The 19,809-nt window shown below is 43.7% G+C and overlaps 1 protein-coding gene across 1 annotated transcript in view; it reads left to right on the forward strand.

The window, feature by feature from the left end:
* Positions 1-19,809, forward strand: part of PLEKHO1 (pleckstrin homology domain containing O1) — a 40,016-nt gene that overhangs the window by 11,010 nt on the left and 9,197 nt on the right. Inside the window, exon 3 of the mRNA XM_069949965.1 lies at positions 19,537-19,677. Within this exon, the coding sequence (XP_069806066.1) occupies positions 19,537-19,677 (141 nt within the window). The remainder of the gene's footprint in view (positions 1-19,536; positions 19,678-19,809) is intronic.

Consider the following 19,809-nt stretch of genomic DNA (forward strand, 5'->3'; position numbering starts at 1 on the left):
ATGTGTTCAGTTCTTTGATGTGTTAATAAGTCAAGCCTATGAGACAGCTATCCATTACATGTAATAACTGACAACAGTAAATTTTTGGGCTGTGTTCTATGGTGTCTCTAAAGATTCTTATTGGTGGACTGGACTGAAATAAAATTCTCCTTAAATTCTTGATGGATAATATGCAGCATTTTCCACACTCCAAAAGAAGGAGACTTGACATTCTCCCATTCTTGAATATAAAGGAGACACATGGGAAGTAGTCGCTGCCGTTCTCCCCAGCAGTGAAGTAGCAGACATTTAATCCACTAGAATATGCATTCATTAGATAATGTTTTCTGATACTTTCTAAGGAGCTAACACAAGCGGATGGAAGTGTCTCGAGGCTGGCCCATCTCTAGCGCTGATACTGTTTGATGTCTTTTTTTTTCCCAAAAAACTTTGCATTGCTCCCTTAGGCAAGAGAAGCCATTCTGTGTTCTGTCAGATGGATACAGACATTTTTTTTTTTTTAGAAATTTACAACACTTTAGTTGCATTCTGACAGATACTTTGAAGATTCGATATTGTTTCTTGAAATTTGATGGTTGTCTTTAATAAAAAATAATTGACTGGCAATGGGTCACATGTGGGAGAGCCTTCAGTTTTGTTGGGAAATTGAGAGACTAAGGGTCCTTTTAGACCAAAAGATCCTCGGCCACCCATGGCCACAAACCAGTGCTGATCAGTGAGACACAAACACACACATTGGGACACACAAACTATCCCAGTATCAAGAAACCATTCAAAGAAGGGAAACTGACATCACGGATATGCATATATCCATGCTGATGATTTCTATATGCCAATTACGTCAGCAGTGTATACTTACCATCAATGCTGCTGTGTGATCTGGCATCTTCACTTTCTTTCTGACAGTGTCACAGATGCATCCTGCTTTCCGGACACTGCTGTATCTCACTCTGCAGGAGCAGGGGTGGCCTGAAGATATAGCAGTGGCTGAAGAGCGCAATGGAAGCAGGACGCTTGTGTGACACAGTCAGAAAGAAGGTTAAAGCGACTCTGTACCCACAATCTGCCCCCCCCCAAACCGCCTTAGGTTAGCTGCTTTCAATCCAAGATCTGTCCTGAGGTCCGTTCGGCAGGTGATGCAGTTATTGTCCTAAAAAAACAACTTTTAAACTTGCAGCCCCATGCCGAACAGCCGGGGCTTAGATTGTGTATGCATTAGGCTGGCACAACCTCTCTGTCCCTCCTCCCCCTCCCTCCTCATCATAAGGAATGCCCCAGGCAGATTGTCTCCTATTCCTGAGCTGTGTTAGCATGGCAAATGGGCTGGATCGTTAAGGCACCTGTGCAATGTTCAGACAGGAGAAAATGTTCCAGTGGCATTCCTAATGATGAAAAAAGTGGGGAGGAGGGACGGAGGGGTGGTGCAAAGTTAGGGCACAGATACTCTAAGCTCCAGCCGTTGGGCACGGGGCTGCAAGTTTAAAAGTTGTTTTTTAAGGACAATAACTGCATCACCTGCCGAATAGACCCCAGGTGAGATCCTGGATTAAAAGCAGCTATCTGAAGGTACAAATGGTTTGGGGGGTCAGATTGTGGGTACAGAGTTGCTTTAGGCTGGGTATATTTCAGTCAGTATTGTGGTCCTCATATTGTAACCAAAACCAGGAGTGGATTGAAAACACAGAAAAGCTCTGTTCACACAATGTTGAAAATGGGTGAATGGCCGCCATTTAATGGCAAATATTTGCTGTTATTTTAAAACAACTGCTGTTATATTGAAATAATGGCAGTTATTTACTGTTATATGGCGACCATCCACTCAATTTCAACATTGTGTGACCAGATCCTTTCTGTGTTTTTAATCCACTCCTGGTTTTGGTTGCAATATGAGGACCACAATACTGACTGAAATATACGTAGTGTGAGCCCAGCCTTAAGATGCAGGATCAGACAGCAATGCTGATGGTAAGTATGCACTGCATATGTGATAGGCATCTGGAAACTTTTGCTATTGGAGGCACATCTCAGTTTTCCTTCTCCTCGGCTAAACGTTGTCAATTTTACATGGTTGGTTATCGGCCACAGCAGCATTTCTAGTAACACTTGTTGCTGATAAATTGTACAACGGCCCTTTAGACTCTCCACTGGTACAGCAAAGTCTGTATTAAGTCTCCATATATCCAGTCCCAGAGATATCCGATATCTGAATATGTTTCTGCTGGTTTTAGGTAACCACCATAGAACAACAGGGATCTGACTCTTCATATCAGTTTATAAACTGTTTCTTACAGTATAGAGAAAGTCATATAACCCATGTTAACCTTATACATGTATAGACTGTCATTGCAATAAATCATTCACAATAGTTAGTAAGTTCCTAGGCCAAACTATTGGGCTTCTGACTAGAGATGAGCGAACCTGCCGAGGTTCGGGTTCGTATAAAATCTTAACTCTCGGCGTCTGATTCCCGCTGTCTGCCCGCTCCATAGCCATAGGCTGTATCCCAGTTTTCTAGGCGGTCCTCAGGCTGTATCCACACTCTCCACGGAGCGGGCAGACAGCAGGAATCAGACGCTGAGAGTTCAGGTTCATACAAACCCGAACCTCGGCAGGTTCGCTCATCTCTACTTCTGACCATTTGAAGAAGTTAAGTCACGGAGATCTGGGGTTGGGACACTGAAGTTTAAATAGAACTAGACTTTAACACCTAAATAGGTAACCTTAGCTGGACCTGTGCAACCAAATGTATCCTCTGCTGTACCTTCTGTAGGGCAGAATACTTACTGATTTGCATTTCCTAGTGTGAGCTACTTATCACACATTTACATTTATTATTACTGTTATAGCAAAAACCAACTGAGCACATGGGATTTGTGGCTTATACAATAAAAACTAGGTTTATCCCATTCAGGAAGACTTATGAACTTGGTATATATCTGCCAGTCATGTTGTGTTCATTTTCACCGGAAAAAAATACAGTATGGGAAAATTAAAATATACAACGGTACTACTTTGAAAATTAGTAGAAAAATAGAAATTAAAAGAAGGATGTCAACAGGGCCAGCATTTTGAGGGTTAAAATCTGTACTACTTGGATTGGCCCCGCAGGACTGTCTGAGTCTGGCTGTCGCAGACACTTTGAAAATTCTGAGCTCCCAAAGGCCAACTCAAGGGTTCCTATTGCTTTCCCAAGGGTCGAGCCATCAGAGAGGCTTGTCAAGTCTAAAAGCATTTCCCACAACAGCTGTGGTCACAATGGCTGCATTGTATGGTAACAAAGACAGCGTATTTCTATCTTGCCATACCTGTTATCATGATATCATAGTGTTCATATCATGCTGATTATGTCCTCTTTGCACAAATATGGCTTCTCGTGATCCACCGTCTCTATACCTATACCCTATAGGTAAATAATAATCTTTGAGTTGCCTTTCCTGCTATATTGTTGTTGTGTTTAGCCGTAGTTTAGCTGAGTGATAACTAATGTGGCTTTTATAGAGGTTAAAGAAGTGCTTGGTTGTGAATTTATATATCCCCTGTAAGAAGGATGAAGGAAACCCTACATATTTATCATGTCTTCACCCTCAAGGCTTGTCATACAGATTTCTCCTAAGCAGTTAACGCACCAAGAAATGCAAAGAGTAAGACGAAAAACATATTTTTTGGTGACGTCTGTGTAGCTTTGTCATATTCCACAGAAATGTATAAAGATACTCCTCACCCACAGAGGTCACTGTCCCCAGTGGGGCTCTCGGTAAAGTTAATGTCTGCTGACCAGCCCAGCCCGGTCGTGTTCTCTTACTACATGCTGTGTATGCTATCTTAATAGGGGTAGAGGGGGTAAAAAGGATCAGGATGGTTAAAATGCAACCACTCTGACCCTGGTTTCTGCAACTATTATTGATGGATTATTTCACCTCTGAATTTTTCATGTGCATGGTCAACATAGTCCTAGTTTTACTCTTGGCCAATTAATATGTCAGTGTGGTTTGTGGTTAAAGGAAACCAAGCACAGGAAGAACATTAGAGCTGACCCTGTCCTAGCAGAATACAGATCTGTGACTCAAGTGCAGATCACCACCATACACCTAGAGGCTGTAGTCGCGTTCTGTATCCCTCTAATATACCTTTGGTTTCAGTTCTTCATCATTTTCCTCTACTTGCTGTCAAGGAAGGGAAAGAAAACCAGGCCTATAGTTTACATTACTATTGAATATGCGTTCATAAATCTCCCTTCTGTACTGAAGGTTTGTTACTTTTCACCAACACTGATACATTATATAAGCCTGGTAGCCAGATGGTTTAGGATTTCCCAGATTGTGTAGTTTAGACAGGGGTGTCAAACTCAGGCCCTCCAGCTGATGGGAGTTGTAGTTTTGTAAGAGCTGGAGGGCCTGAGTTTGACACCAGTGGTTTAGAACAAACCACTGTGAGAATTGTCAGGTTTGTAAAGGTTTTCAGCCCCTGGATGTCCCTATTCACTGACAGCAAGCAGAGTTCAGATAGTTCAGATAGTTTAGATAGTCCATTGGCATTAGGTAATTAATATTAGAATAGATGAGTCCTGGATGACATCCCACAGGATGCAGCATAGAAGAAGCTGGAAGAGAATCAGTTTTTTTTTATCACTCACTGCAGATTTCTGAGGTTTTTTGTCGATTTGTTGGATCCTAAAATGACTCAATCATTGCCTGTAATGCAGTAATTCTAGGTAGTAATAGGCAGCTTCCTTCTATCATTTATTTGTCAGTCATTGGCTTCCGAGGTCAGGGTAACTTGCTTTCTTCTTCTTATAGATGAACATAACTAAGATGTGGAGGAAGGGGTTACCTTAGAAAATTCAGCACATGCCAAATGGCGGGGGTGGATGCACCTAAATCTGTGTGAACGTGCTATGCAGCTACGAGTGAAAACAGCTCACTTGGTGGGGGCCTAAGCATATTAATATATTGGGGGAAATAGTTTTAGTGGCTACAAGCTACATTCTTTATTACCTTATGTTCAGAACCGCGAACATGTATATACATTATAGTAATAGTTGGCAATCAATAAGAATAACTGTCCAGATTATATAGATATAGAATTCTTAGCCCCAAAGTCCCACCCTCACATGCTGCGCATAAACCATGATGTAAGCCACACTGCATGCCGGTGCAGTTACATAACCTGAAGATCGCAATGGCGTATTGCTCATTACATCATTGCATCTTATGGCTACGCTCAGTTCACACATAGTATTTCTGTCAGTCTTTGGGTCAGTAGTTTTTTAACCTAAACCAGGAGTGCCCCCCCACACACACACAAACACGGCCGGTGAGCGCTGCACATGTTGTCTTGTGTGTGCAGGTAGGCGGCCATGTCATAGCAGCACTTGGCGGCGGCTGTCCTGTAGTCCCCTCAGTGTGCAGGGACGCCGGACCAGACGGGTGGTGGGCGCTTGGATGGGACAGGTGCGGCAGGACGGGGCCTCGGACCAGACGGGTGGGGAGGGCGGACGGGATGGGCGGGGGTCGCTTGAACTGGACGGGGGGGTGTGGGGCGCATTCTCACCAGGGCCCTGCTGCTGCCCAACCTCCCGCTCTGATACCAGCGCCCCTGCACATAGCGTGCAGCGCTCGTGCCGGGCCGCTCGTGTGTATGCCGGGGCGCTCTAACAGGACGGGAGCAGGGACATAAAAATACATAGAAATACAAAAATACCGCAAATACCATCCTGGCTAAGTTGAAGTCGGTTAACCAACGCCAGTGATGGTATTGGTATTTTTTCGGTATACTGCCCAGCCCTGTCTCAGTCCCACTTCTGATTTTGGTTTCTGACAGAAATACTATGTGTGAACATAGCCTATGCCTGTTTGGTTGAATTGTGGCTTGTGATGTAATGTGACAGTGACATGATTGCTGCAAAAAAAACAAAAAAAAAAACCTGGTGGATTTTCTCTTGCAGGCCGCAGATTGCATACAATTAGTCCATAAACAGTTCAGACAATACCCCTATTTACAGAGCATTAATAAACTGTATGAAGGAGCAATATAACAGCCCCCCACACAGACACACAGTGTGTGAAGCTGCGACCATTCCTATGAACAGTGTCAGTTAGAGAGTGCCCGCATTGGTCAGCCTATACTAACCTATTCCTTGCTTTTTGGGTGGATCAGTCTTGTGCCTGGGGGACCTACAAAAGAGCCATCTGTAACCTCCCTTTAACCGTAGAAATGGCCCTGCACAGTGGCCTTAATGACATCCGGCTGCCACAGCCCTTAGGTGTATGGCCCTTGCTAAGGCTGGGTTCACACTGCGTTTTTGCCATTCGTCTTTTTCAACCATTTTATGCAAAAGAATGGATGAAAAATGGATGAGAACAAAGATGCATTTGTGTATATCCGTTTTTAACAGTTTTTTCCATTGACTTTCATTATAAAAAATGAATAAAAAAAAAACCAGATCAAAACGCATCAGTTTTTTGTGTACGCTAAAAAAAACATGCATTTTGATCCATTTTTTATTAATGGAAGTCAATGGAAAAACTGATCAAAACGATGCACACTAATGCTTCTGTTTTTTTCATGTGTTATTCATGGTTTTTTTTTTTGCAAAAAAGGATTCCAAAAACGTAGTGTGAACCCATCCTGACAGAACACTGTACAGCTAGACGGATCAAGCACGTCCCGTTAGTCTGTGGTTTAATATTTTATTTTTAGAAAAGATTATGTCTATTTGGTACTTTTGGCCAGCATCCACTACTGTTCTCCTTTGTGCATTTTTTATTTGAAAGCTGATATGACTGGTATCCATAGTGCCTCATTTCTAGAGAACCCACTGTAGGTTTCCTGAGCTTGATAAAAATTCTAGCACAAGCGTGTGTCTCATGAGATGTGCGGCTACGAACGTCTCCCCCACGACGAGGGGTTTCACAGGCCGCTTTGATTATGTCTGGCGGGAGAGCTTTGTTCTGAGGTTCACACCATGGAGGAAGATCACAATGTTCTGCATTTTAATCAGATGGATCCTTAGTAAGTTGTGTATCAGGATGATTATAGTCTCACTGCCCTACTTATACCAGAGAACAGTTTATATATCCTATAGATCCTGTTCTACTAAGCAATACTAAGGTTTATCGATCTCTTATTATGGAAATCATGATGTATGTTGCGCTGCAGCCGTTCGACTCTAATCGCTAGGACAATCCCAGGGTCTAGACATGTCTGATTGAGAATGTAATGTTGTGTTATGAAGGTACGGAGAGTAGGTTGCCAATCCAGATATTCAAATAGAATAGACCTGCGCACATCTTTTACACTATTTTTGTGTAGTTTCAGCTGGTCACATTTACACGTACAGGATCTGCAGCAGATTTGATGGTGCAGATTTGAATCTGCAACAGATCCGCAGCAGATTTGATGGCCCAGAGTTACTTTACATTGAATCTGCAACTTCAAATCTGCGCCATCAAATCTGCTGCAAATCAGCTGCAGATCCTGGCAGTGTGAACGCACCCTTATGGTATGAATCTTATATGCTGGAACTATACAAAAATTTTTTGGAAAAGAGGTGAGCACAAGTCGATTCTATTTGAAAGTATCACACAGTCTTGAATACATCCAGCAGCTCTGCAAAATCATACATTTTATGCTTAAAGGGAATGTGTTATCACTTTTAGGCTATGTTCAGACCTCGTAAGAGACCGGCCGCTCTGTGACCCGGACGGTTCACGGAACGGCCAGTCTCAGAAAAGATAATCTCGGCCGGTACTGCAGTACCAGCCAGGTGATCTTTAGCGCCGCTAAGTTCTGATACGGACACATCTGTGTGCGCCTGTATCAGAACTCCCCACTGCGCACTATGGAGCGTGCGGCCGAAGCCAGATGCTCATTAGTGTGCACTGACAGGGTTTTCTGTGGCCGCTATTCAGTGAATAGCGGACGCAGAAAACTGACCTGTCAGTTTTCTACGGCGCCGCTAGGAATCCCGACATAGTATACACTCCGACATAGTACACACTCCGGCCAGGATCCCTTCAGCCTGCAGCACTATGTAAGTTCCGTGGAAATCACGGCCGTTGAAACAACAGCCGTGATTTCCACGGAACTTACGTAGTGTGAACATAGTCCTATGCTGTGTGAACCTGAGTTAACAGGGTGATCCCCAATAGCTTCTCCCTGCCCTGCTGGCCTTCATTGAGAGAGCTATCATTCAAGGCTGATGGCATAGGGAGAAGCTGCCAACGACCGCATCATAGTTCAGGCAGCATGAAAGACAGCTAGGTTGTGTTCAGGCAGCATTAGATGGTGGGTCGGCCGCACCAAAAATGGTGCATTCAAAGTCTTTAAAACAAAGTTGCCTATACACTTTCCTAGGACTATTATTCCTATGATGTAACATTAGATATGTCTAAATGCTGATGAACATTATATTATTAAAGTGTACCTGTCATTTTGCAAAACTTTTGACATGTCATAGAGACATGCCAAAAGTTTTGATCGATTTGGGTCTGAGTGTTCAGGCCCGTACCGATCGAATTACACAGCAGCGCATCCTCCCTCGCACTCCTTAGACTTACATTAAGGGTACAAACACACACCGTCTACGCACCGTATTTACTGCTGCGATACGCAGCAGATACGCAGCAGATTAGATCTAAATAACTGAACACAGCATAAAATCTGCTGCAGATCTGCTGCGTATTTGCTGCGTATCTGCTGCGTATACGGTGTGTGTGTTTGTACCCTATGGGTGCGTCTGTTTTTTTTTTTTTAACACAAATAGAGGAGTGGCAGCACGTCTTCTCCCCTCATGTTCTCCCTATCAGTACGGATCTAAACACTCAGACCCGGACCGATCAAAACTTATGACACGTCTTTATGACTAGTCAAAAGTTTTATAAAATGACAGTGACACTGTAAAGGTTCGGCTTGGGACCTAAGGATGGAGCTGATGTTTTTTTATTTTTATTGTTACAACCCAAATAGCACTATAGTGGAAATTTACAATTTACTCAACTTTTATTAACTCTTGTTTGGAAGAACAAAAAAGCTATTTCACTATTGCCACCTAACCACCTAGCTACCATGGTCACTAATAATTGCACCATCATTAAGGTTAAACTGCTGGGATCGGTGCAGATATGGCCCTCTAGGCTAAGGCCCTTTTACACAAAACGATTATCGGCCGTATTCAGCTGATTGTTGCAGTCGTTTGTCTTTCACATGTTTAAAAAGATAAACAACTTAGATAGTAGCCATATGCTGCCGTCGCTCCGTGGAATAGGAGCGGCGGCAGAAGACTGCTGCTAACAGCTATGGGCTGCACAGACGATCTAGCAATCACCCGGGCAGCCCCTTTGAAGCTCGCCGTGGCCCCCTCTGCACTAACCTGCTCGCTGTCGACGCGCGTAATAGCGCCGGCAGTGAGCAGGGAACGGTCTTTAATAGGGTCTTTAGCCTAGGTGAATGGTCTGACTGTAGCCCAGCTGCTTTAACCCTTCTTCATGTTTGACAGTCTGGCTGCGATGGATTCTCCTCCTAACAACTTGTCTTTTACAGTTGTCTGTCAACCAGAAAGTCCCTAACAACCAGTCAAATAAATTCATCTGAACTGGCAATATACTATTGATGCCTTTGAAGTTATTTGTTTGTTTTTCTCTTTGTATGTGTACATCATACAACTAAGTGATCTAGGGGTCCTTTTACACGTACAGATAAATCGCTTAAGTGTTGTGGCCGATTAGAATCAGATACTAATGGTCCTTTTACACCGGACGATTGATCGCTCGTTTTTGCATAATATTCGAACGATAATCGTATGTGTAAACGCAGCGAACGATTAAACAACGAGCAAAAAATAGTTCATTTTGATCTTTCAACATGTTCTCAAATCATCGTCAATCATTCGCAAAAAATTCGCAGATCGTTCCGTGTAAACATTCTTTCAGTGATTTCACCTATGTGTGAGATAGGCTTAAACGATCGCAAAACGATCGCATAGCGAATTTTCCGTACGATGTATCGTTCCGTCTAAGCGCTGATCGTTATAAAAAAAACATTGTTCATTCAAAATCGTTAATCATGCGATCGGGGGAATTATCGCACCGTGTAAAAGTACCATAAAAGATGTTCTTTTTTTTCTAATATGTTTTTTATTTTCTGACTGTAATTTTTTTATACATTGTTATGTGGGCTGCCATCTTGCATGGGTTGATCTTAACAGCATTTAGTGATTATACTTTACAGCAAGACTCATGGACATAGACGGCAAGAGTCTGACCCCTTGAGATGAATGTGAAACATTACTGAACATATCTTTGAAAAGGTCAATCCACAGGGAGCTGCTATTGTCCTGTATTGATGCTGTCTATCTACTGGTATCACATGTTGCTGCAATGCTCAGTTTACAGCAGCATCCTCTTATCACTACAAACAAAACAGGAAGTCTCAGCTGTTTTACTTCCTCAGCGGTGAGAATGAAAACAGCTAAATTTTAGTATTATTTTATAATACAGATAGAAAAAAGTAATCAAAAGTTATTAAAAGATATGTTTAACATAAAAACAAAATTTAAACAATTATCCATTTTCTGATTACACATTCCCTTTAAGTCTTATTTTATTGTTTGTGAGAGAATTCTATTTTTATATGCTGTCCAGCGAAGGAAGTGAAGTGTTGCACAAAGTCACCCACGTGTCAGGCTGTCCTCCCCGAATAAACATTTGGCCCACTGCCCTTCAGGAATCTGACAGAAGAGACTTCCCATTTCTATTCCTGTATCCTTCTGTGAAATAAGATGTCACTGCTGGCATGTGCAGGACTCTGCTGTGACCCGCTAAAAAAAGGAAATCTGGAGCTCTCTGGCAAACTGTCTCTCCTTTCATAACAAAACCATAGAGTGGTCAAGAAATTGTAAGAGTAAGTGCCCAATTACACAGTCCGGTATTAAAGGGGTTATCCAGAGCTACAAAAACATAGCCACTTTTTTCCCTACTCTGGTCTTCAGTTCAGGTGGGGTTGCAATTAAAGGGGTTGTCCGGCGATAAAAAATTATTCACAGAATAACACACATTACAAAGTTATACAACTTTGTAATGTATGTTATGTCTGTGAATGGCCCCCTTCCCCGTGTTTCCCCCCACCCACGCTAGACCCGGAAGTGTGGTGCATTATACTCACCGCATCTCGTGTCGTCCACGGTCTCCGATCCTCAGCAGTGACGTCTTCTTCGGGAGGCCGGCGGATCTTCCCGAGTGCCAGCCGCCCTCTGCAGCGTCTTCCGAAGCTCAGCCGCGATTGGCTGAGCATAACTGTGCTCAGCCAATCGCGGCTGAGCAGCTGATGACGTGGCCGCGTCATCAGCCGCTCAGCCGCGATTGGCTGAGCACAGTTATGCTCAGCCAATCGCGGCTGAGCTTCGGATGACGCTGCAGAGGGCGGCCGGCACTCGGGAAGATCCGCCGGCCTCCCGAAGAAGACGTCACTGCTGAGGATCGGAGACCGTGGTCGGCACGTGACAGGTAATGTATAGCGCACCACACTTCCGGGTACTCGGGTGGGGGTGGTGGGACACGGGGAAGGGGGCCATTCACAGACATAACATACATTACAAAGTTGTATAACTTTGTAATGTGTGTTATTCTGTGAATAATTTTTTATCGCCGGACAACCCCTTTAAGCTTTATTTACTTCAATGGAACTGAGCAGCAAAACCCCACCCAAACTGGAGACAAGAGAGAGGGAAAAGTAGCCATGTTTTTGTAGCGCTGGATAACCCCTTTAAGGAGCAAGCAAGCACCAACCTGTCAGGTCAGCGATCGCTTGCTCCTCGTTCACTGTTCGCTGTCTGCGCTATCAATAGCTGATCTATTTATGCTGAAATAGTGGGTGCAATGTATAGTGGCATAAAATAGCTGATATTTAGTCAACCTTATCTCACAGTTATTTAGTCGAAGATGTATGGTTTTTTTTTAACGATAGTTCTACTTTACTTAGAGGAAACAATAGTTTGTCATGGTTGGTGTCCAGACTGTCACTCCACAGAATTATCTGGATCTCCCTACAATAGTATGATGTCTTTGGCTGTTTTCAGAATTTTCTTTGTTAGATCAGTGAACTGGGTAAAACCCCCCTGTTTAACAATCTTAGGGTAGCTTCACATGTACCGACTCGCAGCGTTAATAACGCTGCGAGTTGGCTAGGTCCTGGCAGATCACTTTCACTACATACACGCAGCGGTCTGAACGACCGCTGCGTGTATCTAATTCTGATGTCTGCTTAACCCCTTCAGCTGCCACACGGCTCCCGCTCTGTAGACATTACCTCTCCTCACTGCACGGGTTCCGGCGTACTGCTCTCCCGCCCGGCCAATCAGTGTGTTGCCCTGCCGGAGCCACTGATTGGCCGGGCGGGAGAGCAGTACGCCGGGACCCCGTGCAGCGAGGAGAGGTAATGTCTACAGAGCGGGAGCTGGGCGGCAGCTGAAGGGGTTAAGCGGCCGGCAGATTTACATACACGCAGTCGGTACGTGTGAAGCTACCCTAAGAGCGACTCTGTACCCACAATCTGCCCCCCACAAACCACTTGTACTGTCCAATAGCTGTCCTGGGGGCCGCTCGGCAGGTGATGCAGTTATTGTCCTAAAAACCAACTTTCAAACTTGCAGCCCTGTGTCAAATTGGCATGGCCTAGATTGTCTGTGCATTAGACTTGCACTGCCTCTCTGTCCCTCCTCCCTGCCGTCTTCATTATTAGAAATGCCCCTGGCAGCATTTTTCCTATTCACCACTTATCTAAACATTGCACAGGTGCTGGATTGTAAAGGCACATGTGCAGTGTTCTGACAAAGGATGAATAGAAAAAAACCTGCCCGGGGGCATTCCTAATGGTGAAATGGGTGGGGAGGAGGGACAGAGGGGAGGTGCAAGTCTAATGCACAGACACTCCAGGCCACGCCAATTTGACACAGGGCTGCATGTTTAAAAGTTGTTTTTTTTAGGACAATAACTACATCACCTGCTGAACAGACCCCAGGACAGATCTTGGATTAATAACAGCTATAAAAAGAAATAAGCGGCTAGGAAGGGGCAGATTGTGGGTACAGAGTCGCTTTAAGGCAGTATTAGATGACCTGACATTTGCTGTAAGCGAGTGCCGATCTGCTACATCGCTTACAGAGCCTATGACATGGTTCAATAATCATGCAGAAAGGTTTGCGCTGACATCTTTAGTCCCTGCAAATAGTAAAGTTCTACTTACCTCTACATGCTCCCCAGTCTCCTCCTGCCCTTTTGATGCTCAACGCAGCCCCCACTGAAGCTTCTGAAGCCGCCTTTGAAGTGACAGTCTGCTCAGCCAATTAGTGACTGAGATGGCACAGCGCTGCGGCCAGTGATTGGCCTGCCATTTTAGAGACTTAGAGCTTCAGAAGCTTCAGCGGCAGTTGCGGTGAACGGGGAAAAGGCAGCAGGACGCGTATTGAGGCGCAGCCTGGCGGCCGGTGATTTTTAAAATTGTTGAAAGACAATGATCAGCCAATGATCAGTTTCTCTGGCTAATCGTTATCTCTATTACATGGAGCAATATCTGCCCGAATCGGCCTGATTTGACAGGTAATCGTTCTGTGTAATAGGGTCCTTAGGACATCTTATAGACATGGTCATTTAAACCAAGTTCCAGTGACAGATTTCCTGAATTAATATATTAGATTCTTGTTGTCTTCTGCAGTGAAATCATAAAACCTCCCAATTGTTGGAAACCCTTTTGGCACAATAACTCTGTGGGCTTAAGGACTAGACAAAATGCACCTAAAGCCCCTATTACACGGGGCAATGTGGAGAGCAAGTGATCACTGACATTGAGTGAGGAGGAGAGGGTAAGAGCCAGGGGGCGCAGGGAGCTGTGGGGGGGCTGCCCCGTGATCCTCAGAGTGACAGCAGCAGATCGTTGCAAGGCTGATCGTTGGCATTTCAGCCTGTTGAATGACAGCGGTCTGCCGACGTCGTGCATGTCGGCTGATCGTTGTTTTCTATTACACAAAGCAATTATCGGACGAATTTGGCCGATAATCCCTTCGTGTAATTGTGCCTCAAATGTTGTTTTCTATTTGTAAGGTGGGGTGCTGAACACAATTCAAGTCCTGGGTTCAAATTTGAACAATTGAAACATCAGCATAGAGATTGTACAAATGTTCCGTCCAGGTAATTGGCTTTGTATACAATGTACACTATATATACACATAAGAGCAAAGATAGTCAAACATCTCAGGGCCAGACACAAATGTAGTGGAATTATCATATATGTGTATGAGGGTATGGAGGAACATAAAGATTAACAATGTTGAATTTCAGGACATAAGCCTGTCTGTCAGTGGTTTACTCTCACATGCATGCTCAACTGAACTGGGGAGTCAGGAGGCAGAGCTGTCAGCTAGGGGCTTTTCTTACACCGTATTTTTATTGTCTCAGTACATATGCGTCACTGTTTTCATCTTGTAGCTTGATTTAGACCAGGGATGGGAAACCTTTGGCCCTCCAGCTGTTGGAAAACTACAATTCCCATCATGCCTGGACAGCTGAAGCTAAAGCTTTGGCTGTCCAGGCATGATGGGAATTGTAGTTTTGCAACAGCTGGAGGGTGGTTTTCATAAAGTTACATTTATTTGCTGTATGGAAACAGCAACAACAAAAAAACATGCTATATACTTTCTTACTTTCTTAACATAAGTGTCTGTGTATGATGGATAGCAAAAAAAAAAACAGCACTAGACAAACAATACAGGTGTGGGTACACAACTCACCAAGCCCAATGTCCTCATAGATCCACAGTGAAAGAGCCAAAGGCAGCACTTCCAACCAAATGTGCACTTTATTCACATTAGGCTTCAGGGTTTCATACATTTTTCCTGCTTGAAAAGGGTTTTATACTGAAACATTGCAACTTGATGTGAATAAAGAGCACGTGTTTGGTTGGACTCTTATTATGTATAATGGATGCCATCAAGTCCTGTCAGAGCTATGCATCAGAGGTTTACCTCCAAACAAAATGGCACTATGCAGTATAAAAGAGCCTAGTGATTGGACTATATGGCTGAAAGTGTATGGCTGCCTTTAACCAGAATATGTTCTGTGTATGTTTGATTAGAAATTAGACTATAGGCCCCGTTAGGGAGGGGGATTTATGGGTGCGACAACAATTTCTGTATAGTGCTGCGGGATATATTGGTGCTACACAAGTAAATGAAAACCCATGCGTGGTGGTAATTAGCTTCTCCTAATGGTTATTCTGTGGTTTCTATAAAGGCTTAATCCTCCTCCTACTCCATAATAGCTTAGGCAGAATACTTTGATCCACTTAAAGTAATAGCATCTCCAAGCAGAACCATCTCTGGCTAGCATGTGTTGCCAGGAAAGAAGAGGTTAACACAACATGTGCCTTCTCGGAAGCTCCATTTTGAAACAAATGCTTTATTGATGGACTATTGACCAGTACCCCAGACATCCAGCTGTGCTATCTATCATGGGATCAACAAGGGGAGGGAGATTTCCCAGGATGCTCTGCTCATCCCTATCTCAGCACACCAATTATCCAGCAAAGCTTGTTGTTTAGAGAGGAAATGGGGTCCTGTATTCAGGAACAGAAACAGATGATTACCTTGTGTTTGAATGTACAATAGTGTCAGGAATATAAATGATTCTTAAGGACATACTTGGCAGCCATTTTTATGAAGTCTGGGGGGTTTCCAGGGTATGAAACTGATGGCTAGTATATGCTGTCATTCTGTGATTTGTGTGGATTCACGTCACTTGAATACTACCCACAGTGACATGGACAACAGTATCATTGCAATATCCTTCTACAGTAAAGGTCTATTTTTACTGTTGATCCATAAAAACCCCTCTAAAATGCCTATGCACAATACTGGCAATCTGTATATTTCTTTACATCCTATGAATGGGCATGCTCAACTTTGGGAGATGGAGTTAATAGGGTTCAAATATGGGTTTCAAATGGATGACCACACATCCATCACATTGACATGAATGCCATCAAAATCATTCTGCAGAAAACATGGTGTATTTTTGGACATTGAAAGACTTGTCAATTCTTGGGACAGGCAGAATTTTAAGAGGAGTTTGCGGTGCGAACTTCGCTTGAAATTCCTCGGCGGGTCCGTAGTGTGAACATACCCTAAGTGAATCTAGTCTGAGCTGAAATGCCTGCAACATCCCTGCACACCGAGGTCAAGCTATAATCAGAAAGTAGATGTCAATTATCCTTGCAGAGAACACTTCTGGCCTGGCCTACAAATGTTACAATTGATGGTGAGAAAGGCTTCTGATTCCAAGAAAAAAGGGATGCATATAGCCAGTGCAGAACTTCCATGCAGATGTAGTTATTGTCAGGACTGTACCTTTGTGGAGCTCGGTGTACCCCTTGGCTCGTGCTGTCCGGCTGAGTTTCTTGGTTTTGTGTTCTTTGTAAAGTGTTCATAGCCCAGTGTGATTCTGTTTCTATCTGGACATTCAGGGACTTAGGGTGCCTTTACACAGAGAGATTTATCTGACAGATCTTTGAAGCCAAAGCCAGGAACAGATTATAAACAGAGAACAGGTCATAAAAGGAAAGACTGAGATTTCTCCTCTTTCCAAATCCATTTCTGGCTTTGACTTAAAAAAAATCTGTCAGATATATCTGATAAATTTGTAAAGGCACCCTAAATTGCTTGCTACTTGGGCACATTTCCTACACAGTCTACTCCTGTTACATATATTCCTATATATTTATCTCCTGGTACTGATATTGGTACTGGTTGCTATGCTCCTGTTAAATCTTAGTCTGTTGTCTGTCCTGACATTCTTGCCTGACTTTGACTTTGCTTTTGGTTTTGTGAATGAGTACCTCTGCTACCTGTCAGTGTATGACCCGGACAGTTGTGTTTTTTCTGTCTTGTGTATTACATACTTGGTTCAGGGACTGTCGGCAAGTTACCTGCTGCTATCTGAGGCAGTCTGAGGGAAGCAGGCAGGGACACTGGTGGGTCACCAGGCAGGGCTTACTTGTCCGTGTTCCTGTTTGTTCTGACGGTTCATAACAGTTATAGTTATACATTTATATAATGTAAACATTAGATAAACAACGCATTTTGTGCCTTACTCTTTGAGCACTTTGGTAGGTCACATACATTTTCAAAGTTAAAGAAGTGCGTTTTAATTTGTGTAACACTTAAATACATTTACCCAATACTTTTGAAATAGTTTGTGGCCCCTGGCTATTCATACTAACTGTTAGAACTGGTGGTATTTTTGTTCAGAGAAGAGATGGGGAAGACACAGACAGTGGACCCTGCCCTTGTCCCTGCCAACTTGCCTAAATCAAGCTTAGGTGGCTGCGGACAACCAAGGTGACAGTCCCTAACTTAGATACGGTGGTAGACAAGACAGATAAACTAAATAGAGGATAGTAAACGGTACGAGGTCACAACAAGCGAACAGAAGAAGTACAAAAACAAAATCCAGCAATAGTGGTCAGGCCACAGGCAGAAAACCAGAATAGTCAAGGTACAGGTGCAAGGGTAAAAAAAGCCAGGGAATAATCACAGAAAAATGGCAGGGAAGCTGAGCTTGCAAGAGAGGAACTAGATTCAATAGCCAGCGAGGGGTTAATATCCTGGAGATGATCTATAGGAGGTTAAAGGGGTTGTCCAGCGAAAATCTTTTTCTTTCAAATTTACTGGTGTAAGAAAGTTGTATAGATTTGTAATTTACTTCTATTAAAAAATCTCAAGCCTTCCCATACTTAAATGCTGCTGTATGTCATGCAGGAAATGTTGTTTTATTTTCAGTCGGAGACAGTGCTCTCTGCTGACATCTCTGGCCGAGACAGGAACTGTCCAGAAAAGGAGAGGCTTGCTATGGGAATTCCCATAGAAAACCTCTCCTGCTCTGGAAAGTTCCTGTCTCGGCCAGAGATGTCAGCAGAGAGCACTGTCTCCGACTGAAAATAAAACAACATTTCCTGCATGACATACAGCAGCATTTAAGTATGGGAAGGCTTGAGATTTTTTAATAGAAGTAAATTACAAATCTATATAACTTTGTCACACCAGTTGATTTGAAAGAAAAAGATTTTCGCTGGACAACCCCTTTAATGGTCTGGTCCAGAATGTGATTGGACCATCCCCATAATCTCCAACCATAGACACCCTGACTGGCAGGGAGACCTGCCAGTCACAGAAACCACCAAAGCAAAACAAGGTCAATTGTGAAGTGACCAGAGGAAACTATGCAGTGAACAGATTGGGTGTGGTAAGGGAATCAGCTACAGAGGTAGACCTCATTTACACTATTCATGCCCCGATGATCGCGGCACGGATCCACTACCATTGCAGATCCCCCGTTGCCCGGCAGCAGAGATGAGGGGAGCGCATAATGTATTTACCTATTCTCTCGTGCCGGCCGGCTTACACACGCTCACCGGAAGTGGCCTGGACTATGCTGTCGGAAGAAGAAGGCAGCATAGTCCACGCCACTTCTGGTGAACATATAAGCCGGCCGTCATGGGGGAGTAGGTGAGTAGTCAGATGGGATGACAGGAGCGCACATTATGCACTCCTGTCATCTCTGCTGCCGGCAGGGCGGGACATCCGTGTCACAAGTTGCACTAGAACATGTCCTATTTTTTCGCCCCGCTGGATCGCAGTGGGGGTCTGGGCACAGAATGTGTGAATGGCTGCATATACTTAAATAGTTCCAAAAATTGTCCATGGTTGCGGATTCGTGACCATGTACAATTTTTTCGGGATGTGTGAATGCAGCCGTAGAAAGAGTAGGACAGTGTTCAATCAAATCGAAAAACAAGTAAAAACACAAAAAAACACTACCGACACCATCTCAACCCCACACCACGAGCCCAGAGTCGCGCCAAAGTTAATACAGGTACGAGCATGAGGGGCCAATGGACCCTCACTCGATGGAGCCGGTTTGAAAGGGATATGTAGATGGAATTGCCTGATAAGCCAGGGTCATGACACAGACATTTATTATGATGTAACCACATCTGTTCGGAGGTTCTTTTTTTGGAGTAAAAAGCCTTTCTCTCCACCATTGTAAAGATTTTTTTTTCCAGTACAGAAAGAATTCACAGGTTTAACCCAAACTTCTGTTTGATGAACCTTGCCAGGCCACACAAGGGATAGAAGCATGGGCGTCACACAGATTGGCCACATACAACCCTGTAATGAAAATTCCTGTGGCTTACTACCAAGATCTTCAGGGAGATAGAACTGGAAATCAAGCGCTGATGCACTGATATTGCTACAAATTACAGGGAAATCTTTCTTATTTTGTTGGTTAAATTCAAGTACACGATGGGAATCTTGTATTGAAAACTGAAGAAGTTGTCCATGGCAACTACTAGACCAGATATAAGCTTAGGACCTCTAGTTTTCTTACCTTCATGCATAAATACTGGATGAAAATGTCTTCTAAATGCTTTTGCCTTTAGAAATCTAGTTAATAAATAGTTCTGCTGACTGTCTGTCATAATGCCTTCTAGGTAAAGGATGAAAAGAATGGTCAAGAAATCTTTGACCTGAGTGACTATGAGAAGTGTGAGGAGCTGCGAAAATCAAGAAGCAGATCCAAGAAGAACCACAGTCGTTTTTCACTTGTAAGATCAAAACAACCGGGAAACACGGTACGTTAACACAGCAATGACAGCAATTATCACGGCCACATTACTGCAGGTGTTTTCTGTAGTTAAGGGAGCAGGCACTACTCACCATCCCCAATCCATGTGTGCTTTCCCCACACAGATAGTGCTCTAGAT

This window comes from Dendropsophus ebraccatus, chromosome 13 (assembly GCF_027789765.1).
Source record: "Dendropsophus ebraccatus isolate aDenEbr1 chromosome 13, aDenEbr1.pat, whole genome shotgun sequence".
Lineage (NCBI taxonomy): Eukaryota > Metazoa > Chordata > Amphibia > Anura > Hylidae > Dendropsophus > Dendropsophus ebraccatus.